Source organism: Nelusetta ayraudi, unplaced genomic scaffold (assembly GCF_046127955.1).
Source record: "Nelusetta ayraudi isolate G7.1 ecotype Tasmania unplaced genomic scaffold, CSIRO-AGI_Nayr_v1 ptg000135l, whole genome shotgun sequence".
In the NCBI taxonomy this organism is placed as follows: domain Eukaryota; kingdom Metazoa; phylum Chordata; class Actinopteri; order Tetraodontiformes; family Monacanthidae; genus Nelusetta; species Nelusetta ayraudi.
The window spans coordinates 10,155,530-10,183,112 of NW_027466185.1; the positions used below are offsets into that span (position 1 = coordinate 10,155,530).

At 45.2% G+C, this 27,583-nt stretch overlaps 4 protein-coding genes across 8 annotated transcripts; 2 read left to right on the plus strand and 2 right to left on the minus strand.

The window, feature by feature from the left end:
- Positions 1-706: 706 nt before the first annotated feature.
- slc6a18 (solute carrier family 6 member 18) lies at positions 707-7,724 on the plus strand. Its single transcript, XM_076012111.1, has 12 exons — positions 707-1,035; positions 3,855-3,995; positions 4,106-4,243; positions 5,069-5,250; positions 5,336-5,446; positions 5,556-5,668; positions 5,768-5,896; positions 6,006-6,162; positions 6,288-6,492; positions 6,570-6,729; positions 6,809-6,971; positions 7,363-7,724. Exons 1-12 carry the CDS (start codon positions 903-905, stop codon positions 7,576-7,578), a joined length of 1,848 nt encoding a protein of 615 aa, XP_075868226.1. The 5' UTR covers positions 707-902; the 3' UTR covers positions 7,579-7,724.
- Positions 7,725-8,052: 328 nt separating this feature from the next.
- On the minus strand, positions 8,053-17,618 carry tert (telomerase reverse transcriptase). 2 transcript variants are annotated; one of them, XM_076012106.1, is made up of 16 exons: positions 16,947-17,618; positions 15,574-16,858; positions 15,304-15,493; positions 15,074-15,227; positions 14,825-14,992; positions 13,751-13,912; positions 13,571-13,672; positions 13,402-13,487; positions 12,972-13,088; positions 12,777-12,851; positions 11,348-11,533; positions 10,993-11,119; positions 10,011-10,072; positions 9,737-9,861; positions 9,475-9,612; positions 8,053-8,491 (listed from the first exon to the last, which is right to left on the minus strand). In XM_076012106.1, the coding sequence occupies exons 1-16, from the start codon at positions 17,160-17,162 to the stop codon at positions 8,388-8,390; spliced, it is 3,297 nt and encodes a 1,098-aa protein (XP_075868221.1). In that variant the 5' UTR covers positions 17,163-17,618; the 3' UTR covers positions 8,053-8,387. The 2 variants fall into 2 exon arrangements, with proteins under 2 accessions (XP_075868221.1, XP_075868222.1); XM_076012107.1 differs by having other exon boundaries at positions 12,777-12,848; positions 16,947-17,616.
- A 237-nt stretch (positions 17,619-17,855) lies between these two features.
- rbbp4 (retinoblastoma binding protein 4) lies at positions 17,856-22,574 on the plus strand. Of its 4 annotated transcripts, none has more exons than XM_076012116.1 (12): positions 17,856-18,046; positions 18,722-18,869; positions 18,979-19,124; positions 19,274-19,450; positions 19,567-19,682; positions 19,797-19,957; positions 20,048-20,174; positions 20,297-20,374; positions 20,614-20,690; positions 20,807-20,864; positions 20,977-21,087; positions 21,596-22,574. In XM_076012116.1, the coding sequence occupies exons 1-12, from the start codon at positions 18,031-18,033 to the stop codon at positions 21,656-21,658; spliced, it is 1,278 nt and encodes a 425-aa protein (XP_075868231.1). In that variant the 5' UTR covers positions 17,856-18,030; the 3' UTR covers positions 21,659-22,574. The 4 variants fall into 4 exon arrangements, with proteins under 4 accessions (XP_075868231.1, XP_075868232.1, XP_075868229.1 ...); XM_076012117.1 differs by having other exon boundaries at positions 19,277-19,450; XM_076012114.1 differs by having other exon boundaries at positions 17,858-18,046; positions 18,719-18,869.
- A 659-nt stretch (positions 22,575-23,233) lies between these two features.
- Positions 23,234-27,441, minus strand: sync (syncoilin, intermediate filament protein). Its single transcript, XM_076012108.1, has 6 exons — positions 27,316-27,441; positions 24,688-26,277; positions 24,256-24,470; positions 23,961-24,168; positions 23,763-23,887; positions 23,234-23,688 (listed from the first exon to the last, which is right to left on the minus strand). Exons 2-6 carry the CDS (start codon positions 26,218-26,220, stop codon positions 23,640-23,642), a joined length of 2,130 nt encoding a protein of 709 aa, XP_075868223.1. The 5' UTR covers positions 26,221-26,277; positions 27,316-27,441; the 3' UTR covers positions 23,234-23,639.
- Between the last annotated feature and the right edge of the window lie 142 nt (positions 27,442-27,583).

Genomic DNA, 27,583 nt, shown 5'->3' on the forward strand with positions numbered 1-27,583 from the left:
AAGTGAAAAACGGAAGAAAAAAATTAAAACGTTGTGCCTTGTGCACAGATAACTGCAACCAACAAGCACAGAACACAGCATTCTGTTCCAGCAGGTAGCTTTGTAAAAGATTATGTGCCTGACTTTGTTGGGTGAAGAGGAACTTGTTGCAATGTATGAACATATTGTACATTTCTAAAAACTAAATAAATAAATAAATTTAAAAAAAGGAAGAAACAAAGTAAGAAACAAAGAAGGAGAGACAGAAAGAAAGATAGAAAGAAAAAAAGAAAGAAAGAAATCAGAAAAACTAGACTTCATTAACTAGTCTTACATGCCCTGTTCTTAAATGCAGTGATATTGTCACTAAGATTGGAAGAGTAAAGGCAATAATAAGAAAATGCTTTTTTTCTGTAACCTTTTGGCTGTCATTGTTATTTACTGACCTGTGAAACAGTAATTGCGCTGTTTTATTTGTTTCAAAGTTAATTTTAAGCATGACATAAGTGCCCCTGTACCTTTACACACCACACAATCAAATTATTGTCCTGATCGTTATCTTTTCAAACGATGGGTCGCCGCACACTCCCACAATCAACAAGAAGGGAGGCTTAGTTAGGCTTAGTTAAACCTCATAACTTTTTTTATTGGTTTAATTCCCTCGGAGGAGGGGGACGGGACTCACTAGAATCCTGTTTCCCTGCCTAAGGCAGCACCTGACAGGACACTGAAGGACGGCCCACTGAGAAAAAAAAAGACAAGAAGACGAAGGAGGAGAGCGCCAGACATCAGTCAGCCAAGGTGATCTGGACAGTCTTGATTCTCCCAGGGGAACCAGATTTTTCCTCCTGCATCCAAGAGAGCAGGTCTTTACTGACCCTGCCACATCTGAGTTAAGCCCTGATCTTCACCTTCAGCTGAGGATGAGCAAACCGGACGTGGACGACAGGCCCAAATGGGACAACAAGATCCAGTACCTGTTGACCAGTATCGGCTTTGCCGTGGGTCTGGGTAACGTCTGGCGTTTCCCCTACCTGTGCCAGATCTATGGAGGAGGTGAGTGGCCACAAACTCAGATTTCCACAATGCCTACATTGCACGCCTTCCGTTTGTTTCCAGCCAGGTTCTCAGAATCTGTGTGCGTTATAATCAGTCACTGACTGAGAGATAGGAGTATTAGGTATTAGTAGTAGGCTGGTCACTCAGTACACCGCTTGTGCCCTACAAACGACATTGCTTATCAGTGTTTTGCTGTTCATCAGGGATGGGTCATGCTCTGGCCCTTCCAACTCTGTGCAGAACGATAAGCGGCCGGATTCCTGAACGAACTGGGTCAGGGCTAAGCCGTATAAACATTCGATCACCGTCTTCCGCAAGAGGTCCTGTTAGATTCCTGAACTGAGTTTCCTCACACCCACAGGTGGCTTGGGCACTCAGCTCAGCAAGATCTCTTTTTGTTGTCCTGTGATTAGTGTGACGCTGTGTCTGGAGTATACCTGGTTTGGAAGACACAGCAAGAACTACAGCAATAAAACCATAATGAGCCAGTGTTTGTGTATCTGGAGGTATGTCAAGGAAGAAGTGGGTCTAATATTAGCCGACAACAAAATATAGCTGGTAATACATCAAAACACTCAAAGATGTGAAGGGTTGCATGGCATGAGGATCTGCCAGCTGCTCGCTCTGTTGTGCATTACTTGACAGACTGTGACGACTCCCAGTGAACCTGCATGGAAGCGCCCTTTTTTTTTTATGTATATATATATATATATGTATATATATATACATATATATATATATATATATATATATATATATATATATATATATATATATATATTTTTTTTTTTTTTTTTTTTTTTTTTTTCCCTAGTTTTTGGAGTTTTAATTACATACAGAAAAAACACAGACATTATACAGCAAAATAGACGATCAAAAAACAAACAAACAAACAAACAAACAAAAGAAAAAAAAAACTGCCAGCACACAGAGGTTTGAGCATATAAAAGATGCAGCTATGCACGTCAGTCCAAAAAAAAAAAAAAGAGTCCGAAGTGCAGATGAGATGTGGCTTTCAAAGTTCGAGACAGAGTCCACTGGGAGTACCATAGACCAGTGTGGCTAGTCTGGAAGGAGATGTCTGTCCCTTCGAATATATTCAATAAAGGGTCCCCATATATCAAAAAACTTATGATGTTTGTCTGACAGAGAATATCGGATTTCTTCCAGATAAATACAGGAAACCATATCATACAACCATTTCTTGAAACAGGGAGGAGCAGCAGATTTCCATTTACTGAGTATAACACGTTTCGCTACGACCGAACCAAACATGAAAGCTTTTTGTAGCGATGAGGGAAGAGTGAGAGAGAAGTTAGAACAGCCCAGTATAATCAGGATACTGTCAGGGAACAACTGTTTACAATAAATAACACCGTACAGATGAAAAATGTCGTCCCAAAAGGTTTGAAGTTTCGGGCAGGACCAAAAAAGGTGACCCAGAGTCCCGTCATCTGATTTGCATTTATCGCAGGTAGCGGAAACAGAGGGAAAGATCCTATTCAGCTTGGTTTTTGAAAAGTGCAATCGGTGAATTACTTTAAACTGAATGAGTTGAAGACTAGCATTGATAGAGCAAGATTTGATCCTACCCAGGCCATGGGACCACAGCTCATCTGAAATCTCAACACCAATGTCTGATGTCCATGCATCTCTAATATGAAGAGAGGAGGTTGCCAAGACAAAGAGATTAACAAATTGCGAGATTAAACGTTTAGAGGTAGGAGGTTTGGTCATTATAAGATAATTAATATACATATATACATAGAAGCGGTGTTGTTCAGGCAAAGACTCTAAATAAGGGATAGACTGTCTGACAAAATGTCTGATTTGCAGATATCGAAAGAAATGGCTGGGGGGGAACCAAATTTAGCCTGTAACTGAGCAAATGACGCAAAGTGGTTATTAATGTAGAGGTCTTTGATGGTAGTCAGGCCTTTGTCAGACCATTGTAAAAAGGCAGCATCCATAGTGCCTGGCTTAAAGCAGGGATTTTGACAAATAGGAGCGTAGGTTGACACCCCAGGGAGGCCCAGCACAGATTTGATCTGTTTCAAGATCTTAAGTGAGTTACGCATAACAAATTCGCTCTTGAAGCATTTAAAGGGCATATTTAGTTTTGAGAATAAAATGGCTGCTAAAGAGGCACCTGCATTAGCTGAGGCTACCCGGGTCTCAATTGCAGGCCAGCTGGGACAGAGGGAATGCCCCTGCTCAGCAGCAGCCGCAGAGTGACCCCAGAAAACCAGTGCTCTAGCGTTACAGGCCCAGTAATAGTGACGAAAGATAGGGAGGCCAAGACCTCCCTGAGCAGTAGGTTTGTGTAGGAGTGACTTAGAGATAAGCGCTGGTTTATCAGCCCAAATAAAGGGAATAATGATTGAATCTATCAACTTAAAGAAAGAGGCTGTGAGAAATATGGGTATATTTTGGAAAAGATACATAAATTTGGGAAGAACAATCATCTTCACAATATTGACACGGCCGATTAATGAGAGGGGGAGAAGTTTGGAAGCGCCCTTTTTAACGAGAGGTATAAAGCTACATGTGCTACATAATGAACTTGGAAGAACTGGATGTTTTGAACTTGCCCATAAAGAGTCTGTCGGAAGCCTACCAACACTTTGACACGCACACACGCAATTGCGGGTTTCCAACATCCTAAAAGGCTTACGTTTCATTACATATCTTACAATCACTGGATGTTTGTAATGGTTGTTGTATATTGTATTAGACAGTCTGTCTTAGGAGAAATGGGTGGAAAAAAGTGTATTATTCCAGGTGTTTATCCCACTTAACTGAATTAATATGTTTAGGTGCGTTCCTCATCCCATATCTCATTGCCCTGGTGTTCGAGGGCATCCCTTTGCTCTATCTGGAGCTGGCGATTGGACAGAGGCTCCGGAAGGGAAGCGTCGGTGTCTGGAAAACCATCTCACCCGTGCTGACAGGAGTCGGTGCGTGTGGCGCGGAAAGATTTTTTTATTTTTTTATTTTTTTATTTTCTTAAATCATTTACACTTTTTTTGTTTTGCTCACATATAAATTTGTGTTTGTGAACATGAAGGGATTTCCTCCATGATCGTGTCCTTCCTGGTCAGCATCTTCTACAACACCATCATGGCCTGGGTGCTGTGGTACTTCTTCCACTCCTTCCAGGACCCCCTGCCATGGAGCTCCTGTCCGCTCAACGAGAATCGCACAGGTAACAGAGAGTATGGCCATCGCAATCGCTGACGGCACAACCCAAGAGCCAAAAAACAAAAACGCTTACGTATCAAATTCAGGGTTTCACAGTTCAGTGCACATGCAGTAAAGGAACATTATGATCACTGGTGCGGAGGGGTTAAGGACCTGACACGCCATCGCACTTCTACATGGAAAATCCCCGAATTGCTTTATGGCACAAACAGATACTGCACCACACAGATGCATCATCACGTAAAAAAACTCTTAACTCTTAAATTTTATGTGATGTTTTTTATCTGAACAAGGCAGGGCAGGCTGTGACGGGCAAAAGGGCACAAATCTGAGTAAACAAGCTGCCCGGTGCCACGTGTGCCCGGTGTTGAAAACATGGCAAGAGCGTAATTAATCCAGTTGTTCTTGAATCATGTATCACCCCGCGTGTCACTAACCTGTATGTCAACTCCCCCAAGACAATCAACTGTGGCAGAAATTTGATCTATTTGGTTTTGTAAAAATATTATCTGGCCTTATTATTATCACTTATGTAAGGTCCTACATTAAGAAACTCAATTGTTTCAAACAAGATGTGCTTTAAAGACCTTGACCTGGTTTGTGACCACGTCTCCTGCCAAGTGTCTATTCTGCACTTTGTTTATGTCCCCCTCCAAAAATGTCGAAGGTCCAGAAAGAACAAATACTCAGTCCATGATGAAACCATACCATAGCATACCAAAGATCTCAACACTGTTATGCTATGTGAGACCTTGGTTAGATTCCATTAAGTATTAACCGGCATCGGCCGAACTCACTCCACATCCCCACCGCCCGTCTTTCCCTCCAGGCTTTAACCTGGAGTGTGAGAAGAGCACCTCGGTCAACTACTTCTGGTACCGTGAGACCCTCAACATCTCGGACGACATTGAGAAAAGCGGTTCGCTGCAGTGGTGGGTCGTGGTGTGTCTGGGCTGCTCCTGGTGCATCATCTTCGCCTGCTTCATCAAAGGCATCGACTCCATGGGAAAGGTGATTGAGCACCGGCAGAGGGGCCATGCAACATCGACCCGGCCGGCGACCACGACGGCGCTGACATTTTTTGCGTTTCCTCCAGGCCGTCTACGTGACCGCTACCTTCCCGTACTTGGTGCTGACCATCTTCCTGGTCCGTGGCCTCACTCTGCCCGGAGCCACAGATGGTCTGCAGTACCTCTTCACTCCTAAGGTAGGTTCAAGAATAAAGTGAAGCTTTGTCATGTCTTGTCCCACGAAAGACAACAATCAATCTAATGTGTGTCTGTGGGGTTTTCTTTTTTTTTTTCTTCCTCTTTCAGTGGGAAGTGCTCAAGAACCCTCAGGTGTGGCTTGATGCTGCCACTCAGATCTTCTTCTCACTCTCGGTGGCTTTCGGAGGTCTCATCGCCTTCTCCAGCTACAACCCAGAGAAGTGTGTCTCAAACCACCTCCTCATAGATCACATCAGTCACAATATTCATGTCCACAATATAATCAACAAAAGCCACTTTTAACCATCTCTCGCTCTCAGGAACAACTGCGAAAGAGACGCTCTGATAGTCGGAGTCATCAACAGTGCCACGTCCCTCTATGCCTCCATTTCCGTCTTCTCTATCCTGGGATTCAAAGCAAAGAGCAACTTCAACACCTGTCTGAACGAGTGCGTGTGCACAAAATTGTCTGTTGCATTAGCTATTGTTGTATTTGCTTGTTCCTTTTTCTCAGCCAGCTTTCCAACCCGGCCTTCCTTTATTGTGTCTCATCTGCAGAAACATCTTGCAGCTGACCAACCACTTTGAAATCGCAGACGGGAATATAACAATCGAACACTACGACGAGTGGCACGACTATTTTAACAAGACATACCCAGCAGATGTGGCCAAACTGGGTCTGACAAGCTGTGACATGCAAAGGTTTCTTGACCAGGTAGCTGTTGCAAAAACACAACCGGCCTTGTGCATTTCTGCTCCTGATAATTTGCTTTTAGGCTTGGCTTCGTCATGTTCCGGCCTTTCTTCACCACCTCTCTTCTCCTCCTTCTCCCCCTCCAGAGTGCGTCGGGTACCGGCCTGGCGTTCATCATGTTCACCGAAGCTGTGTTATCGATGCCAGGCTCGCAGGTCTGGGCCGTGTTGTTCTTCATCATGCTCTTCTTCCTCGGCCTCTCCTCCATGTTCGGCAACGTCGAGGGCGTCCTGTCGCCCCTCAAAGACCTCAAAGTGGTGCCGTCGTGCATTCCCGAACAGGCCGTGATAGGTGAGGGCCCAGCCGCGCAGGACGTTTTGCATTGCGGGAAGCACGCGCACGTTTTTTCATTTTGGTCGTCTCCGCAGCGCTCCACTGCATGGTGTCCTTCGTGGTGTCCCTCATCTTCACCCAGGCTTCGGGAAACTACTGGGTGGAGGTCTTCAATGGCTACGTGGGCTCCGTGCCTCTGCTCATCATCGCGCTGTTTGAGATCATTGGAGTCATTTATGTCTACGGGATGAAAAAGTAACCATTCTTTTCTTGCTCTTCTATTTGTTTTTTTTTTGTTGTTTTTTTTGTACATTTTTTAACCCTTGGCCAACAGCTTCAGCGACGACATTTATTACATGACCGGGTCGAAGCCCAACATCTTCTGGAAGGCGTGCTGGATGGTGATCAGTCCTGTGATGCTCACGGTGGTGCTGGTGGCCTATGTGATCATTCAAGCGCAGGAACACCCCACCTATCCTGCCTGGAACCCAAATTACGTAAGTGGGTTTATTTTTATTTTGCATCACCTTTGGATTTTACTATGACTGGTAATTATTTTATGTCTGCGGAGATAAAATTTTTGGCTTGTTAAGCTTAGTGATAACGTTTTTTTCACTTGCGACAATAACATTATAAACCCTTGTTATCAAAGGCCCATTGTCTGCTGTTTCACGATTGTTTGAGTTGTGTATTCGCTGCTTGTGCGGTCAGAGTGCACACAGCATTCACAGGATATACAGTAAATACTCTCATGCACTTTATGAAATACGGTGGATTATCACTCTTTCTGACTTCCCAAAATGACCCTTTTATTATTTTTTTGAATTCAGCCTCTCCATTATCCTGTTAATGAATATTGTTCACGTTTCTCCCTCTCTTGACATCTAGGAGAAATTTCCTGAGACTCAAGACAAACCCTACCCTGACTGGGTCTTTGCCATCATCGTCCTTCTCTGCGTGGTGCCTGTGCTCTCCATCCCTTTGATGGCTCTCGCAGCTCTGATCAGGTCCCGGATCAGGAAATCGCCGACTTCAGACCACAAAACGTACAAGAACGAAGCCTTTGAGATCGAAACGCCAGGGGCGTACACAGCCAGAGATTGAGAGAGAACACCACAAGCTGCACAGCGGCCGCATCTCCGGAGCGAATTCTCCCAATCTGTGTGTCGATCCAGCGGGCGGCTGCACTGAAAGCATTTGTTCTCACCAAGAGAGTAAAATCTTGTCCACTTTTTCTGTATATTTTTTTTTATATATGTACATGATGTTAATAAGGCTTAATCTTTACAAGTTCAAATCTTAAAATAAAAAAAAATATATATATATATCTATATATGTATATGCTGTTATCAAAAAAACGTGTCATGTCAGTCTCTGCCTCGAGCTTTGTCTAAAAAGATATGTATTTATTGTTCTCTTTGCCAGGAAATCATGATAATAATGCTAGGGAATGAATGGCCTTCCTTGAAAGCAGCTGACGTCACCTCGCTCGTGTGGAAAACTACCCGGCAGCGTGAATCTAAAGTCCAACAAGACAGTCAAACAGCGTGTGCACACGGGTCTGGAACAGTAGCGGGACAGTTCGGGATCTTTATTGACCTGGTGGTTGTTGTTTTACAGGGTGTGTTTATGGTTGACTTTTATCGTTTTAACGCCGGATGAGTTGGAGCCTAGAGCTTCTTCCTTGTTATCTACGCCGGTCACCTTTCAGCTGTGGAAAATCACAGATACGCAGCTCTCCCATTGGCTGGCGTTCACCTCAAATAAAAACCCCAATCGCTGATTAGCGGGCGAGATGAGGGAGGAGGATGAGAAGGTCACGTCTCCTTGAAACCTGCGAACAAGACAAAGAAATAGATCCCAGCGAACGCTCATCTGAGGCGCGGGGGAACTCGGCCCCTCCCCCGCCTTCTCTAGTTCTGAATGGCCAGGAAGTCGTCTGGGATCCTGGGGTTGGTGGCCTGCCGGACCCTGGCCAGCCTCAGGTCCCCCAGGCGTCGTTCCAGGCTGCGCTTCCCTGTGCAGAGGGTGACAGCGGATCCCTCAACTGTAAAATAATTAAAAAAGAAAAAACGCCCCCGCTGTCGAACTCTGCCCCACCAGTGCAAGCTCCAATTAAAGATAGCAATACATCGGCGCGCGTGCAAAGTCCACGCTCATTTAGTAACTCTCCACAGAGCGCCACGTGAAGGACGCAGCCGCGAGGGACCGAGACGGCGGCGCTGTGCTTATTAATTGCTTTCAGGCGATCAATGTTGTGCAGCTGCCGCTTGGAACCCCTCTGTCTCAGAGTGTTACGAGGACGTCCGATAGGTATAGGGGGCGCTCTCAGAAGTCATTCGTTTGCCATGTTCTGGGGCAAAGTTATTGATTCTTTGGCTTTAACTAGACCTTCTCACAGTCGCCCGTCGTCAACACCATCTGTCTGGATCCGCGCAAGTCAATCGATGCTTCAGTCCACATGATTGAGCGCGGAGGCAGCGACTCCAGTTTCTGCAGGGAATCTGTCGAATGGCAAGTCTCGCGTTCCGCATCAAAACAGAAAAACCAAGTGCAACAGCGTTAAAAACAGCTCGAGCTACGTACTAGCGTTCGTCCCTCAGTGTTCAGTCATTCAAAGCAGCGCGAATGAGATCATTTATTGTCGTTTTTTTTTTTTTAACATTCAGGTAATAAACAAACATTTGTTTAAACCAACCTCAGAGTGTTGGGGCAGAGAGGTCTTTGGTTTTTGTTTGTTTGAGTTTTTAAACGCTTTCTGGAATCAACGACTGAATGAAATTTTGCAGGAAAAGCAAAAAAACGTTAAAAAAATTGCGCCAAAGGCTTTTCTTTGTGGACAACACGATTCGGCTCAGACAGAAAAGTTCGACAGAAAAGCGCAAACACTTGCAGTGTGACCCACACCGACGGTGACATTATTCATTAACTCTGATCGTGATTTGGACGTATCAATGTCATCCAGCCAGAGGATACTTCCTGCTTCCAGGACATACACACTTTTGTGCAGGTGAGGCAGCAGGTCCTTGTAGAGATGTCGATGCTGCGACAGCACGAGCAGGAAGGAGAGACAGAGCAGCAGCTCCACCGCTTCGTACTGCAAGACGCCGCTCTGAGCCTTGGTGCCCAGGACCAGACCTGCAGTAGCGACGGGGACGGATCCAAGAGAAAGCTGATGTCAGCCATCGTGCAGATTCTGTTCTTTTCGTTCCTTTCTTTTTTCAAATGCATATGAAGAGGTAAAAAAAAAAAAAGCTGTTGCCTTTGTTGCTGAGCCTGATGAGGTGGTTGGCATACGCTGCCATATCCCATATCATCTGCAGGAAGTACTGTGGGTTCTTAGCAACCGTCTGACCGAAGGGCAATGTCCGAACACACACATGGAACCTCAACAGAAACACAAGAACATTGAAATAGGGCACAGGCGGAATGTGGAAAATGTGCAGATGGGACAAAAGTATTAATGGTTGATGGGCCCCTGTGCAGCGACATTTAACTTTAAATCATCTTATAAAAGGTGCAGTCACCACCTTTACCTGAGAGCGTGAAGCAGCAGCAGCTTGTAGACGTTCTTGTAGACGGCCTCTACAGAGTTGCTCTGCAAAGAAAACACACTTTAAAAAGAATTGCTTGCCTCTCATAATGGAGAGGATATTGATTGCTTCACGTCCTCTCTCCCTGACCCCATTTCGCTATTTAATCACGCTGGCTGTTTGCTGCTAATCCGTTAATAATGTTTGTCCTAATCTTGTCGCATGGATGTAAACACCATGAACTCGGCTGTCAAGAGCCTTGACGGATTAATAACTGAGCGCCGTGCTGCTGTTTGATCATAACTTCCAGCCGCTCACCTCAGGTCACTGTCATGTTCATGGCTCAGGTTTCCACGCTTTTACATTTACTATTAATTAAGGCTTACAAGGGTTATATGGTGTATTTAATTATGTAGTGTTTGTTAATTTTTGTCACAGTTTTAACTATGCAAAAAACTACTGATCAAAAACACAACATATTTAGCCCTATGTTTACAACCTCCATCTAAAACCAATGCTCTGTTGCGTCCTCTACAAATGGGAGTCTGAGAAACTGAAAGGAACGCGTGACCAGAGGCGTTGGCACCAATCTTGGAGGGGTTTGAGAGAGGTTATCAGCGCCTCGTTGCGACATCACAAAGGGCTGATTTGTAAAAGTCTGTGTTTTTTGCAGTGAGTCGAGGTAAAGGTGGGACTCTTTCTCTTTGCTGGGGAGCTCACTGACAGGCAGAACTTTGGCAAAGAGGGGTTTGCACAATATGAGACCTTTGAGATGCTTGATTTTTTTAATATATATTTTTAGCAAAGGCCCAGTACTGCGAACCTCATGCATGGTCTTCACATGGAACCTCAAGAACAAGCTGGACAATCACTTTTTGTCCCATGCAAGATTTAGTTGTGAGGTACGCAAACGCATCCCTCCAGGTTTAATACCGCTGAGAATATTTTTAGAAGAAAATGCTTCTACAAAATGCTTTTTCCTGACCTTGAGGTCCACAAACACAGCATGACACTTGAGTTTGAGGATGGACATCAGTTTTCTCCTCATCTGTTGTCCAGCACAGTGAAAAGACCCCAGACTCAGGCTGTAGCGAACAGACAGCCCTGCAAAACTGGAAGGTTTGGAAAATATGAGAAATATGTCAAGTTTTATCACACTTAGTGCTGTAGCATAATCACGCAGGGCATTTACGAGTGCGTACAAAGTTCGGTCGTGAGGGGTTATTGGGTTGGCCCGGTCTACGAGAAACAGTAAAGGCAACCCAATAACTTCCCACCACGGGGAACTCGGCTGAACCCTGCAGCGTCATTTACAGCTGAGGGGAGGTCGGATGTTTCACCTGGAATAGTCCTTGTGGATGTCGAGTGAGTGCGTGTCCAGCAGCAGCCCGCACCACGGGAAGAGGCAGTGGGGGGGCAGTATGCGGATATGGGGAAAGGAGTCGGTGCTTCCTGGCTGGAAGTTAACCACCACCTTCTGCGGGTGGACCACCAAACCGTACTGTGGAACGCCGGCCAGCAAAACGCTGCAAAAAAAAACATGTTTGTGTGATGAGAAGCTTAAAAATTGAAGCTTCAGCATCGTTGCACGTCAAATCTGTGACTGGCAAAGAGTGGCACAGCGATTTTAGACACTGGATAGTTGGAAAAGTCATAATTTATTATTATTTAGCCAGGGGAATAAAACATTTTATGCATTGTGTTCAAGTTTAATACTGAAACGGCGCACAAAGGATGTGAGGGCTAAACAATGATGATGCAGTTTGATTAGTTTTACTACAGCTGAAACATACAATTCTAATGAATGACACCTTGGGATGGTCATTGGTGAAGAAAAGATTGATTTCTGCTTCTCTCTGTTTCCTAAGAAATATTACACTGTCCAACATTCCAAATGTCCTGTACCATCAGTTTTCAAACAGCCGTGACGTTCATATCTTTAATACGAGGCACGCATCAAAGGCTTGTTTTACACTTTCGATGTCGAGATCTAACGCTAGGCAAAGTACCGTTGTATACAGAGGCATGAATATATGGAATAGTGTGCCACCAGACATAATACACTAACAAGTGAGACGGTTTTTAAAAAGAGTGTAAGGAAGCACCTGATGGAACAGAACAGAACCAGCCCTCTCTACATATTCAGGATTTTAGTATTACTATTCTGATCTGCGTCGAAAGACTATTTATCTGTTGTTACTGTTATTACAATTGTTGTATTGTTGTTGATCATTGTTTTGTTTCGCTGTTTGTCGTGTTTTTTTCTTTTTTTTTGTCTTGGATTTTAAATGGATGATTGTTTTGTATGTATTTTACTGTGTCGACCGTAGGGAGAGTAGTCACTACCGCTGTTAGTGACTAATGGGGATCCAAATAAATAAATAAATAAAAATAAATATATATTTTCTTTTGGTTTAATAATTCAGATCCATTCCTACCATTTCGTTTTGTTTGTTTTTTTTCTTCACATTTCTGAAAATGTTGAAAAACTGTGAATAGAATTTACACTATTGATAAGGAGTGCACGTCGAGCTTTAAAACAAGAGCACATGTTTATCTTGAATTAAGTGAGTTGACTTTGATTGAACTAATGTGTACCTTTACAAGGAAATGAATTGTGATTTTACTGGCAAGAGCTCCTCTTTTCTATTTCCTCATGCCAAGAGAAGCAAACTTTGCTGTGATCAGTAATCATTTTTCAAAGTCATTCCTCATTAATCAGCCATCATGTTCGACGCACGCTTGTGTCTAAAAATTCTTGCATCGTACTTAAGAAAGGTTTGCGCGTCGTGCAGGTCAGGGGTGATCAGGAGGAAGTCGTCCACCAGTCTTATCAGACACCTGCTGGGGGAAAGGGGAAATTGCACAGCAACGTGTGATTTGACTGCCTCCCGCTGCCGCGTATGTGTTACTACATCCGAGCCGCACGACGGCTTTCTTGGAAGATGGGACAGTGTGCCGTACCCTTTCTTTTCAGTGATGCCTTTGAAGAGGACATTCTCCATGTGACCGTAGCAGAGACAGCAGAGCAGACTGGACACGACGGAGCCCTGAGGAATCCCCTGGCACTGGCGGTACGTTCTGGAAACGTCACGGCAAATTCGCAATCAGTTTATTGAACAGATGTGATAGTATCTGTCTAAATAAAACGCCATGGCCCTGACCTTTAATTTGTCCTTTAACTTTATCAATCGTAATAACACTGTATAACACTGTAGTAACAGTGTGCATATGTACATACAAATTGCACCCACATGGCTTATATAAACTTGTGAGGTGACATGAGGTCATTTGGTATTTTATTATTGAAAACAAAGTGATTGATTCTTGACACTGAACCTGATGTGCTTGCTTTCTTATTCTACCACAGAGTCAATCTTGCGCCTGCGCTTACTTCTTCCCAAACTGAACGATGCTGCCGGTTAGCATTTGGCTGAAGAACTCAAAGGCCTCTTTGCCACAGATGTCCGAGCTGAAATGCTAAAACGAAGAAAAAACAAAGCGGCGAGCGTCACGTTTGAGGAGGCACCGACATGTGACATTAATTCATGCGTCCCTCTCACCTGCTCCACAAGGATGGAGTGATGAACCATCCCTTTCTTCTGCAGCGACATCACAAAGCCCTTCATGTTACTCGACCCCGTGTCACCGTCCAGGAAGTCTGCCTGCGGACACGGAGAGCCCGTCAGGTGCCGTGCGTAGCGAGGCAAGCACGTGCGCATTCTGTGGGCTCTGTGCCGTACCTGTCTCACAAAAGCCCTTTTCAGACCTTCGTGGCCGTCGGCCCAGATCCGACCGTAGCGGCGAATGGAGCATGGCTCGTCCATGAAGGGCGACAGAGCCTCGCCGACCACCTCCATCAGCTTGCTGTGAGGCAGACTCTCATAGGCTCCGCTCACGTCCACCTGTGAGCACACCGGTGAGTGGGGAGGAGAGCAGTGACAGAAAAAACCTCTTCGACGATGCTTTTTAACAATGGGGTGTCTCCAGTCATTCAGGGAACTCCCTCTAAAGCATAGGTGTCAAACTCTGGCCCGCAGGCCAAATTTGGCCCGCAGTGTCATTATATTGGCCCCTCAAGGCAATGCAAAATCACCACTAGAGACGGTATCAAAGAGCACATGTACTGCTAATACTACAAAGAATGCTCTGCGATTACTTTTCAGGGAAGGACAATCAATTGAATGATATTATTATTACTTAATTGGTTTATTGTTATTTTATTTCTAAATGTATAATTAGAGCCCGATGAAAAATGTTACTGTTGAAATTTAAATGGGAAGGTTGCAAATAAAAAAGAGGCATATGTTTTTTTTTATTTGAACTTTATATTTATATATATTTATATCTGTTATATCTGGAGGGAGATTTTTTTTTAAGTATCAATGTTGGTCTGCGACATTTTGGCCCCACTGTGTATTTGAGTTTGACACCCCTGCTCTAAAGGTACCAATACTATGCAAAACTCAGTTGTAGGAATCAGCTTCTTGTGAAGTCACAAAGGTGTTTGTTTCACCCTATGAGACCCAACTTAATTTTTTAGAAAGTACAAGGCAGCATCAGTTTCAGGCAAAACGCTAAAACCCAAGTCTTTTGCAGTAGGCTGTAAACAGTGGGTTAAACATGTAGTTTGCTGCAGTTTGCTTTAAGTTTGATGGGATAATTCATTACATGAGGCTGCTTCCCCATCTGGCATCACAAATAAAGATCTAAGAATGGATATAATATGGGACTTGAAAAATGAAAATGTGAAATCACAGCAAAAAATGGAAGACAATTTTTACTCGGGCTATAGAAAAAAAGTAACAAACACCAACTTTGACGAAGTAGAGAGGCTGCGGCTTGTCCTTCTGAGCCAGGGCGACGGGACACAGCACTCTGTGGATGTCCCCGAGGCCCCACACCGTGGAGCCCAGCAGGGCCGGTCTGGAGCGGACGCAGGCTCGCAGGATGTCGAGCAAGTCCCGAACACGACCTTGATAGAGCTGCGGGAGGAAAGATAGAGCTGAAAGACAACGTGCACTCTTGGTGATTAATTGATGGCAAGGAAAAAAATAGATAAACACCCTTGTTTTAGCATCTGCTCCAATCACTCGTGTGATGGGCCTCATGCCGTCAGCCTTGGGGATGAAGCGAATCCGGGCGGTGACGGTGGACTTGGGGAGGGACGCCACCAGTGCCGGGGTCAGCTCCTCCATCTGACCCTTGGAGAGGTGATTCCTGCAATTAAGAGTAGAGCGGCGGCTCGTGAGCGCCTCGTCGGGTGGGTTTTACTGCCGGAGTGCTGCTGTGCAACCTGAAGGCCAGGTCCTGCATCTTGGCCCAGACTTCCTGTCTGTAGAAGCGGACGGCGTTCTTCTGGCCCACGCTCTCGGTGACGAAGAAGCAGGAGCGAACCAGGCCGACCACGAAACCGTCCAGGAGCCAGCCCAGGAACTGGGCCAGGATCTGCGTGCGGTACGAGAGCTCACTGGGTGGTATCCTGCCTGCCAGGTGGGAAAGGTCTCACAATTCAACCCAAACACCAAAGGGAACCGTTTACGGATTATGCGACAACTGTAGTGACCTGTTTTGCTGATCTTCAGCCAATCGCAGTCGTTCACCTTCATCTTCCACATCAGCACGCCCACCGAGAGCTTCTCCAGCTTGCCGCTGGCCAGGAAACCTCGAACCCTGGCGAAGAAGACGGAGCGGTTGTGAACGGAGCCCCACAGCTCGTCGGGGATGACGGTGGACAGGCACTGCTTGACGAAGAGGTAAACCCCGCTGCGTCCGCAGTGCTGAGGCAAGAGCGAGACGAGGTCTCCTTGCTCCGCGCCCCTGTCGCCCACCAGCGGGCACGTCCTCTGCAGTATCCTGCTGTAGGGGCAGCGCCGGTGTTTGCGCAGCAGCTGGCTGAACAGGGGCAGCATGTTGAAAAAGCGGCGGGGAAGCTTCCTGGGCTTCCTCTCCAAGCCGTTCAGGTAGAACAGCCCCTCGAAGAAGATGATCCGCAAGAGGTCGCGCCCCTGCAGCCTGCTGCACACTCCGCCGCTCCTCTTTTTCCTGTTCAGAAGGAAGCCCCGGATGCCCTTCCCGCAGTACATGAGGGCTAAGGTGCGGATGAAGCAATGCGAGGCAGGCAGAGGTGGGAAAGTCTCGGATCTCCAGCTGGGCCCTCCCTCAATGGGATGAACTTTTGGTTGTGTTTCTGAGGGCTGTTTACAACCAGGTGCGTCGCTTTGCGACGTCTTGACCACGGACTGAAGTTCATCTGAAACCCGTTGGACTTCCGGGCCAACCTCCTGCACTCTGGCTCGTTTTCTCTCTCGTGAACCAGCCGTGATCTCGTCTTCATCGTTTTCAGGCTCTCTCTTTCTCTTCCGCGCCTTCACTTTGGCATTCCTTGCGTTCTTTGCCGTGTCTTTAGCAGTGGTTGGATTCTGGGCTCCCCGCCTCTTATTCCACCTCCCCGTGCGTCCGTCACGTCCAAATTGAGACGCCTTGGACGTCTTCGGCCGAGGCTGGACGTAAAACCTGCCGCAGGAAGTCGTCATGGACACCCTGTCATAGATTGGAGTGCCGCAAATCTGGAAAAGACAAGAGGGGGGGACTGCCACGAAGACGGAACAGCTCTCCAAAAGGTGGCGTGTGATGTCCGTGCCCAGGCGCGTAATGACCTTCTTCCAGAGGTCGCTGCCATGGATGTAGGCAGCACTTTGGGTTACATCCCCCTGGAACTTCAAAGGGTCTGCATCCCTCTCCTCCAGAGCCAGGGACTGCAAGTTATAGCCATGCGCCAGGACGTTTTTCTTTCTTTTTCTTTTCAGGCTGTTCAGAACAAAGGCCAAGAGTTCGGGTAAGGTGCAGATCTATGCGGGCGGGAGGAAATAAAGTGCATCAGCTTATTGCTTTGGAATTATAATAATAATGAGTTAGTTGGCTCTTACAAGACGTTACCTGGTTGCAGTTTGGCACCTGCTGAAGTTCCTTGTCAAAGCATACGAACACACCCCTGACGAAAGTTACAAAGCGGTTTGTGTCCGAGGGTTCAATCAGAACTGCTCGGCGTCCCTCTTTGAACACGGTCTTGTCCGCGAATTCCTCCAGCGTCCTCACGTGTTGATACAGAGACCGGAGGACGGCGAGAGGACGGGCGAGGTCGAGCGTGGACATGTTCCTGTGAACAAACACTGTTCAGTCTTCCCACTGAGGACATAGTAATAAAACAGTTAGCAAGCACGTAACCCGTCCGGGCATTTCAGGGGCCCGCGTCAACTTCATGTAGCCAGTGAAAGAACCGGCTTCGTTCACGGACCAATCACAGAGCCCTTTACTCCGGCGGAACTCAACGACTGGCCAGTAGCGAACGAGGAAGGAATGTTGTCATTTTTCATGAAAAATGCGAAAATTCAGATATGAATTTGTAAACGCCATTATTATGATGATAGTCTTATAAGGATAAAAGCATTACATGTAAAATGCTAATACTGCAATTGAATAATACATAATCCAAGTAAAATTGTCAACAAAAAAGAGAGAATAGATAAGACATAAATAAGGTCAGAACAACAAGAACATATTAGACAGTCGTAATACTGTTATTATTTACATTACATTTCAATAGCTCATTTCATACGCATTATGTATTTACGGCCTCAATCAACAAACAAACAAAAAAAAGACCAGTGGAGAAAGAAATAAACACGCAGCTGCATCTGTTTCATCATCACCATTGCAATATGAAGGTATCAAAAATAGTAATAATGCGTTAATAATAAACACTGTTCGACACGCCTACCCACCAGCCAAGATACACTCACGGAACTAGCACAGGCTGTGTGCTGATTGGAGGGAAAATCCCCCCCTTCACTCGTCTTTAGCGCGCGAATGCGGCTACGTCTCCATCCGCGGCGCTGCTAGCTAGCTCTTAGCTTAGCTTCCGTCGCTGTGTACGCACTCAGGAGGACACCGCCGGGCCCGGTACAAAGCTCTTTGTCTCAACGTTTGGACCAACCTTTAAGCTCTGTTGTCTGCACCTGCAATGGCGGACAAGGAAGGTAATAGGAAAACATATATTATTGTTTGCGAAGCATAATGTGGTTCTCCGAGAAGTCTCGGCGTGCTTTAGCAGAAACGAGCTACCGCGATGCCCGAGGGTGGCCTGAGCCAATTACAACAAAAGCCGGGTGCATTGTCCCACATATGACAATGTCTGTTTTGGTTTATAAAATAGCCGCTTGCTTCTGTTTCGCATGACACGTCATGAGGATGTGCTTGATGAATCCGTTTTAAGCAGTCGACGCCGCAGCTCGGTTGTTTACGAAACCAACGTGCAATCGTGAGAGTTTGCTTTGATACCTAGCATCGTCACGATAGCTGGTTTTGCTAACAGCAGCGTAATGACATGGGAAGTGACTGACAAACACTGTATGAAACTTTTGGAAATCCTCTAGATATTCACCAACCGCTAATACATCACCAATCCATTCTGTAATATGAGACCGACCAAGTCAACTGTCAATAACGTAAAAATCCCCTTTAGCCCTATCCTAACTTTGGCGTTAGAATTTAAACTGTCGCCTGCATATCAAGAAGTGCCCCTACATCTGCATAATCTGCTGTCTTAAATATTTTATAACGTTTATTTGTATATGCTATTGACACATCTCGTTTGAAAGTTGCTAAACTAATGAAATTAAGTGTATTAAAGTGACAACTTTATCTCTCAGCAGGAGCATTTGATGATGCTGTGGAGGAGAGGGTAATAAATGAGGAGTACAAGATCTGGAAGAAAAACACTCCCTTCCTGTATGACTTGGTTATGACCCACGCTCTGGAGTGGCCCAGTCTCACTGCTCAGTGGCTTCCAGATGTCTCCAGGTAACAAAAACTTCTATCAGCAGACCAGTTTTAATTTAAACCCATGGCGAATAAAATGAACTCTAAATAATAGAGATTCATGCTGTCATTTTTTTTTTTTGCATCTTAGACCTGAAGGGAAGGACTACAGTGTGCACCGGCTGGTGCTGGGTACTCACACCTCTGATGAGCAGAATCACCTGGTCATAGCCAGCGTCCAGCTGCCCAATGATGATGCCCAGTTTGATGCCTCACACTATGACAGTGAAAAAGGAGGTGGGTGAAATTAATTAAAAGTATTTAATGTAAAAGTGTTGTGAATTGTTTTAATCTTTGGCTGAATAGAACATTTTTTTTTATTAAGAGTCAATACATTGAGATGGAAAAATATTTATGCTCTCCTTGAATGGCCCTGTATTCCTCAGCAGAGTTTGGAGGCTTTGGCTCTGTGAGCGGCAAGATCGAGATTGAAATTAAGATCAGCCACGAGGGAGAGGTCAACCGGGCCCGCTACATGCCCCAGAATCCCTGCATCATCGCCACCAAGACCCCGACTTCAGATGTGCTGGTGTTTGACTACACCAAACACCCCTCCAAGCCAGGTACAGGAATCAAGCATCTTCGGTGATGCTAAAATATTTTTTTGCGTCTGCTTTTAAAATAGCAGTTCTGCTCTCAGAAATATAGATAGTACATGTGTATCTATTCTTCCCCACAGACCCTTCTGGAGAGTGTCGCCCGGATCTGCGTCTCAGAGGTCACCAGAAGGAAGGCTACGGTCTCTCTTGGAATCCAAACTTGTCTGGCTCTCTGCTGAGCGCGTCGGATGATCATGTAAGAAGAAGTTCAGGGGATCCAATGCTTGCACAAACAACCTACTTTAAGGACAATTGCACCACTGTGTATTTATGTCTGTTAATGTAGTTTTTGTGATCTTTTCTTACACAGACAGTCTGTCTGTGGGACATCAGCGCCGTGCCAAAAGAGGGCAAGGTAGTCGATGCCAAGACCATCTTCACGGGTCACACGGCTGTGGTAGAGGATGTGTCCTGGCACTTGCTTCACGAGTCCCTCTTTGGATCTGTAGCAGATGACCAGAAGCTCATGATGTAAATAACTTTGTGATTTGTGAAAATACTAAAGAGACTAAAAAGGTTTGTGCAACTGCAACATCCACCGTATGTCATTTTGCTCCTCAGTTGGGACACTCGGTCGAACAACACCTCCAAACCCAGCCACGCCGTCGACGCCCACACAGCCGAGGTCAACTGTCTGTCGTTTAACCCTTACAGCGAGTTCATTCTCGCCTCTGGCTCTGCAGACAAGGTGAGGCTTCACACTTCCCTGCAGCATTTGGGTAACTGTTTGATATACTTTGCAGAGAACTGTAGTTTAGTAATGTTTTATTTAACACTCAGCAAATCTTCTTTTAAAACTCCTGCTTTCAGACCGTCGCCCTGTGGGACTTAAGAAACCTGAAACTGAAGCTGCATTCCTTCGAGTCGCACAAGGACGAGATCTTCCAGGTAAAAGACTTCACCCATAACAATCAAAAAGAATAACATTTTTAAATGAAGATGACATACCTTTAGTCCACATCAAAATTCAAATTGACTGTTTTTCACCAAAACACAATAATAATAATAGTGTAATACTAATAATAATTGCCTAGCTATTAAGTGGAAATAAATGTAAATGTTTAGAACATTTTGCCGCTGTGTACGGCTTCTCTGTCTCGTCTAAGCTTCTTCACTGGCCGTTTTAGGTTCAGTGGTCTCCCCATAATGAGACCATCCTCGCGTCAAGTGGAACCGATCGTCGTCTCAACGTCTGGGATCTCAGGTAAGAAAAGTTGCATCAACGTCCTAACATCTGCTTGGTAACGTCAGGTTACTTCTTTATGCTGATGTTGATTTGAAATGTTTTCTTCTTTTTTCTCTCTCTCTCTCTCGTAAAAGTAAAATTGGTGAGGAACAGTCACCAGAAGATGCTGAAGATGGCCCTCCTGAGTTACTGGTGAGTCCAAAATCTATTAACATTTTCAATATCTATCAGCGCTATATATATTTTTTTATTTTTTTTATAATATGGCAGCTGAAAAATTATGTTCTGTTTTTCTTCGATGTAGTTCATCCATGGAGGCCACACAGCCAAGATCTCTGACTTCTCCTGGAACCCCAACGAGCCCTGGGTCATCTGCTCAGTGTCTGAGGACAATATTATGCAAGTCTGGCAAATGGTAAGTGAGCTTAGACCACATTTTTCTTCACCCCTGCAGGCTCCAAAGAAGTTGACTTTTGGGCTTCACATTGCGTTATAGTTGAGGGATTATTTGAGATCGCAACGTGTGCAGGAACGTGTATTGGACAACAGCAACTTGGCGCCAGTGCTTCTAGCCTAATACCAAAACAAGCAGTGGAACAGAACAGCGACTGTGAAAGTTTCAGAGCAAGGTTTGCGTGATGGGATTTCCCCCGAAACCTGAGATATACAGCTGCAAGGCAGAAACCCCCCCGCCAAGTTTCTTTTTTTTTTTTTTTTTTTTTAATTGAATTCTTGGAACGTTTCTGTGAGAGCCCTGTAGAGAAGCACAAGACAGAGAGGGTGAGAACGGTAAGTTCACGAGACCCAGTCGTCTGTTAACCCTCTTAGTGTTTTTGTTTTGTTTTGTTTTTATTATTATGATCATAGAAAATCATGTGAGTGCACGTGGCAGAATAACCAACGCTTATTCTCCCCACACACAGGCTGAGAACATCTACAACGATGAGGATCCAGAGGGGACAACAGACCCTGAAGCCACAGCCTAACACCGTTGCCTGATGTGTGTCTAATCACTCAACCTCATCACAAAACCTCTGCATTTATAGTCGATGCAGCTCACCATCCCTCTGTTCTGGTGGGACAAGCCCTTTGTCTCCGTACCCCAGACAAAAAATTCAGATAGTCATGTGTGGGCCGCCTTCTGACCAAGAATATTCAGCATCGTTAAAAATTCTTTTCCATTTTCCTTGCATCTGAAAAATCTCCCCCGTGTGATTAGCTGTACATATGAAAGGCCTAATCGAACAGAATAGCAAGTGTCAGACCGTGTTTCAAGGACCCAAGATGTTGATTATAGTGAAACCAGCAAAGCACTTCATTCACAAGATTGTAAATGTTGCAGAATAAATTGGCAGTCCTGTTATTTGGCTTAACATACAATGTAAATGTGAGTCCGTAGCGGACTGAAACCGAGCACATTCACAATTTTTTTTTTGTCCAGACAGATTAAAATTGGGTTTCTGACTCATCTCCATTTGACATATTTGCTGTTTCTATGTTTTCCTTGTCTGCATCATTTTGATTTCACAAATGACGAAAATGGAGAAAAAGGGCCATTTTGGCGGTTACATTTTACCTCCCACCCTCCTTTATTTTACTGTACAACTCGGCATAAAAGCTAATATTTTACTGCTATTGTAAGTGAAAAGTTTTTAACATCAATGTAAAATTCACTTTTTGGAATTTTATTTTATTTTTATGTTTTTTATTTTTTATTTTTTTAGCCATTACACTGCAAACTCGAACCTTTGGTTTTGTGGTTTTAGTGTTGATCCAGACATGAGGGATGCATGGTAACCGGTTCCTGATAAAACCATTATTCACTTTTATCTGACTTTGATGTTCGTCTACGAAAATGCATTTTCCTTTTTTTTAACCATTAAAATGAATGTGTTGGCTGTACCACTTTGTACTGGAATGGATTTTATTTTTTTTTTGAACTGGAGAAAATTTGGCGTAAACAGGTGTTATTTGTATTGCCGTCTGGTACTCTACACACATTGTAAAGAGAATTCTTTACAATGTGTTTATGTGTCACAGCTCAATCATTCTCATCAATATTTAAGGTTTATCAGTTCCGTAGAAACTGTGCATCCCTGATGTTTGTTGGGCAAAGACGTTTGAACTGAAGGACGATGTCTCATCCGTCTGAAATTCAAATTTAAAGAAATTTGTGCGCAGCAGAGAAACATTGGAATGGCCATTGGGTAACTTCTGGACAGCAACTTTCACCCCAGCTATATTTGTTAACCTACATTTCAGGGTTGTAATGTTCCCTCAATGATCCAGTTGTCCCACCTCCCCTCATCTTTAGCCCTGCATCGATGATTACAATGTTTTTTGTGGTTTAGTATATCGGTTGAACCTTTTCTATTATCAGTATTTGTACAGTGAGTGAATTCTTAATAAAAAAAAAGTGTTTCATTAGTGTTTCGGTCCACTTGATGTATTTTTTTTTTTTTTTTTACGGGTCAATTGTTTCATTTGCATCAATACAAGTTTGATGTAATGAAACAGCCCTCATATGTCCTGTTGTTAGTTGACAGATTTGGGTTATGCCTTGTCTGTAACAAAAACAAAACTTGCCTGGTGTGATGTCATGGTGCTCCTTTGTCTGCCAGGTCCGCTCACACTCTATTACTGTGGCTCACTGTTTAGTTTATCATTCTTGTTGCCCTTATAAGTGCACAGACTCCTCTGCTCTACAGGCTGAGACATAAGCTTGTCAGTTACACCTGAGTCACAATAAACACCAGCTCTTTATTTATATATTTATTTTTACAGCTAAAACCTCTCGTTAGGCGAGAGTGGAGTGCCGCTTAAACCAACTGAAAAAGTGACATGTCTTAATATAAATAGCATTTGTGTAAAGTGCTTCTATTAAATGCAAAGTTCAGCGTATTGCACATGAAAAAAAACAGTATAACACCAAATCGCCAAACTTAGTTCTTTTCAAAATAAACAAAGTCATGTTTCATCCTTTCCACCACATGCGTTATGGTCCCCAATTGCAGCCCTGCAAGGAGAACACAATCATCACAACAATTGTTTTCACACGTAAAGTCTTGGTGCAGTGTCAGCAGGTCTTACCTGTACAAAAGTAGCTGTTTGGTGAGACTGTCTCTTGTCTCTTCCATTTCTTTGGTTTTTATCTTTTGCAGCTTCAGTTGAGTTTTCAGCTCTCTGGTGCATTCCTCAAGATGGTAGACTGTCTCCTGTGGGAAACACACATCTTTAAAATTTGCAGTCTTTATGGAGGTCTATTGGTTCACCGATTGTCCCACTCACCTTATAGTGCTGCACGTCTTCTCTCCTCTGCACGTGAATCAGTTTGAGTTTCTCTTCAAGACAGGCTCGCTTGAGTTTCAACTGTTGGCTCTCCTCCTTCAGCGGTCTAAGCTGGGCCCTCAACTCCTGTGCCTGCTCCTTAGCTTTGACCATGGCTCCAGCTGCTGCCTCCCTCCTCTTCAGCAGTGCTACTAGAATGGGTTCAAACCTGACAGGAACATTTGCAAACATATCATTTAGATTACTAGCCTGTAAAACAAGAGTTATCACCAGAAGGAGTGGTAGAGCGCCACACCTGTCCTCCAGTGTTTTCAGCCCAGCCTGCAGATACTGCTGGATGTCACCACAGGAGCTTCTCCTGCACTGGGTCAGCTCCTCCTGGGTATTGGAGGTCTGACCGGAGCTCTGGGTGCTTAGTTTTTCCTGGAGTTCCAGCATCTGTTGTTTGTAAGCTGCTCTGAGTTGGGAGAGCTCCTCTGTCAGCTGATGCACCACTGACTGAAGCTCTTCCTGGAAGAGGAAAATCAATTTTGAAGTCTTTTGGTTTCGACTGACGAGGTGTGTTCCAAAGCCCACAATTAACCTTGGTAAAATACACTGCACTATTGCACACAAACAAAATACACAACCTTAACGGAGGAACATTTTAGCTTGTATTTTTAGCTAGTATGCCAACGTACATCATGCTACATTTGTGCATTTTGCGGCTTTTTCTCTGAGGTGTTACCTCTTCCTTCTTCAACAGCTCCACCTCGCGGCACTGTGTGTTGAGGGCAAACTGGCTCTGGGCACAGTCCCGAGCCATTCTGAACAGCATCTTCTTCAGCTTGCGGTGCTCGTCCTGCTGCGCCTGTCTCTCCACATTCACCTTCCATATCCTCCTCTCCTCCTCCGCCCTCTCCTCCCTCAGACCCTGGAGCTCCTTCTTCCTCTCCTCTCTTCTGCCCTCCTCCTCCCTCTTCAGAGCCACCATCAGCTCCACTACTTTGCTCTCAGTTCTCTCATCAGTGTCTTCGTCATCATGCATCTCTGCCGCCTCTGTGGTACTCTCCCCTCTTAACTCCAGGGCCTCTGCCAGCAGTTCCCTTCTGCTTTTCTTCAGTCGCTGTACCTCTTCGATGCACTCTTCCATGCGAGACCACAGTGCACTTAGGTCACTCTTAGAAGAACCAGGATCACAGCTTTCCATATTAGGTTTCTCCTTGTCTTCGCCAGACGATCCAGCATGATCCTGTGCGCTTGCAATGACAATTCCTGCTGAGCAGATGTCCTCACTTGTAGACATGTATCCTGTCCTTGGCATCTCATGCTGTACATAGCATAGAGGCACAGATGGGCCCGAGAACCCAAACTGAAGATCAAGAACTCTGTCATTTCCTTTCAAAGTCCTTTGCTTTTCCAGTTGTTCCGTTGTGTAACCACCTGTGCTGTCGCAAAGAAGTGCAGGATTGTGCTGACCAACATCTGTTCCCGAACCATCTGTTCCCTCAGTTTTACTACCATCAGAGGGCTCGTCTTCCCTTGCGCCTTGGCCAGTCCAGGGTCCCGACAGCACTGGCTGGGTCTCTTCCCTGTCTGGCCTCACTTGCTGCATGGGCACCTGCATTGTACCCCTGCACAGGTGTGATTTCTTTTGGATGTGCACATATTCCTGGCTTGTATCCGCGGCCCAGTCTTGAGGTTCAAAGTCCATCCCAGTCTCTTCCATGCAGTTCTCCAACATGGTCAACATCCCCAGCAACTCGCCCTCATACGCCATCATGGTGTCACTGAGTTTGTGCCCGGCCGAGGTCAGAGGCATCTCCGCCTGGCGAGACAAGCCAGCATTCACCTCACAGCTGCCAATGATGCCGCCAAGGTCTCTGTGCTGCCCTTGCGCCTGCCTTTCCTCTGCTCCAACCCCGTCCATATGTGTGTCAAGATACATGTTTCTTTCTCCAAAGCTCTCCATGGCCTCTTCTTCTTTGCCGTGACTGTTGGTTGCTTCCGCCAGCCTTGTTTCTTTGTAACTTGCTGGGACGCCCGAGCCCATGGGCAGAGAATTCAGCTCCTCACAGCTCCTCAGCATAGCATCCATCTCCTGTAAGTATGGTTGGATAAACGCTGATTGGTTCATCTGCGTTCCCGAAAAGGTGAGTCCAGGTTGTGCTGCGTTATACTCTCTTTGATCCATCGTGTGTCCGTCTGATTCTGTTTCTTCCTCTAGAATAAAGAGAGGCTCGCACCCGGCCGAGGAAATGCTTTCTTCCAGATCCTCCATAGATTTATTTTGGTCTTGTCACTGGTGCAACTTAGAATCTTGTTTATCATCAAGTCCCTTCAAAGAAGCAAAGTCATAGTAGAGAGTGTGTTACCACAGATTCATGTAAAGTAGGTAGCCGCCAGTGTTGGCAGCCCAGTTGCATGTCTCGAATAATGTAGCCGAACAGTAATGTGTTTGGCATACACCGATTGCTGCTATTTTGATATCATTAGCACATACAGGCATGAAATGCCGAGATGTGCGAGATGAGACAGTTTACTGCCTGCAGCTGCCTTGCTGGCCCAGATGCCACGCACTCCAATTTATTGCTCAGCAATATTCAGCCGTCTGCCTCACCCAAGCGATCTTATGCATTTGCACAAACGCGGTGAATCGCCAATGTAAACGCACACAAAACGCCTTCTTGCGAAGGCCAGCAAGTGACTCTAAGCAGATTGCGCTGGATTATCATTCCATGTCTTTGCACTGATGGATGGGCATTTGTCCTCTCGCCTAATGTAGCTGTAATTACACTCTTCACGAAGTTTGCCAGGGACCCTCAGGGAGCAAATTGATCAACTTGACCCAGTAATGTCATGGATTAGAAGAAAGGGCACGCAGAGACTCAGCTCTCTCGCCAAAGTCCCCTTTGACAAACATTTAGGATGCAGCACTAGTATATATCTTTTTTATTATTATTTTTTTTTTTTTTAGCACAGAAAACTCTCTGCTTAAACAAGTCCCCTCTGTGTGCCCCCAGTGACACAGGGAAACCTGGGCAGTGCTTTGCATGGCAGACCAAAAGGTCTGGCGAAGTAAGCAGCTGTCCCACTGCAGGACAGGCGTGAGCACAAGTCACATTCTTTTAGGCCCCTCAGACAGCAGTGGCCTATATTTTCACAGCACTTTTTCGCCTTTTAAAGTTTGCTTACATACTTTCTTTCAGTCCTCTCAACAGCCTAACATAGGCAACAGTTTGTAAATGTGTGAAAATGTCAAGCGAGTTGGTTCGGTTCCCAGTCCAATCTTGCAAGCATGAAGGACGCAAACCACCAAAACTGGATGTGAACAAAAACAACAACAATAACAACACGTTGCCGTCATTGTACTCACTCTTTGGCACACTCTCGTTCCCTTTGTCCTTTTACATGTTGCCTTCGTAATGAATGGATCCGTGTGATGTGCTGTGTGTTGAAGCCACACAGCAGTGTGAGCGACCGAGAGTGGGTGGGGATCTGCGCGCTCAGATGAACGGCTGGTGGGGGGATTACAGGGGAGGTGGGGTTGTAAAAACGACAGTTGACGCAGACTCTCTGTGAGTGCTGTGTGCTGCTATGCGTGACCATGGCTACCTCGTATGTGTTTAGGTGTATTAATAAAC

Coding starts and splice junctions, on each gene's coding strand:
- slc6a18 (XM_076012111.1), top strand. CDS start 903: ATGAGCAAACCGGACGTGGACGACAGGCCCAAATGGGACAACAAGATC. Junction 4,244..5,068: donor GCTCAACGAGAATCGCACAG/GTAACAGAGAGT, acceptor CTTTCCCTCCAG/GCTTTAACCTGGAGTGTGAG. Junction 5,669..5,767: donor TCCAGCTACAACCCAGAGAA/GTGTGTCTCAAA, acceptor TCTCGCTCTCAG/GAACAACTGCGAAAGAGACG.
- tert (XM_076012106.1), bottom strand. CDS start 17,162: ATGTCCACGCTCGACCTCGCCCGTCCTCTCGCCGTCCTCCGGTCTCTG. Junction 13,488..13,570: donor ACTCCATCCTTGTGGAGCAG/GTGAGAGGGACG, acceptor TCTTCGTTTTAG/CATTTCAGCTCGGACATCTG. Junction 13,089..13,401: donor ATCGTTCAGTTTGGGAAGAA/GTAAGCGCAGGC, acceptor TGACGTTTCCAG/AACGTACCGCCAGTGCCAGG.
- rbbp4 (XM_076012114.1), top strand. Junction 19,683..19,796: donor TGAGCGCGTCGGATGATCAT/GTAAGAAGAAGT, acceptor TTTCTTACACAG/ACAGTCTGTCTGTGGGACAT. Junction 21,088..21,595: donor TTATGCAAGTCTGGCAAATG/GTAAGTGAGCTT, acceptor CCCCACACACAG/GCTGAGAACATCTACAACGA.
- sync (XM_076012108.1), bottom strand. CDS start 26,220: ATGGAGGATCTGGAAGAAAGCATTTCCTCGGCCGGGTGCGAGCCTCTC. Junction 24,471..24,687: donor AGCTGTTGAAGAAGGAAGAG/GTAACACCTCAG, acceptor TTCCTCTTCCAG/GAAGAGCTTCAGTCAGTGGT. Junction 24,169..24,255: donor CTGAAAACACTGGAGGACAG/GTGTGGCGCTCT, acceptor TGTTCCTGTCAG/GTTTGAACCCATTCTAGTAG.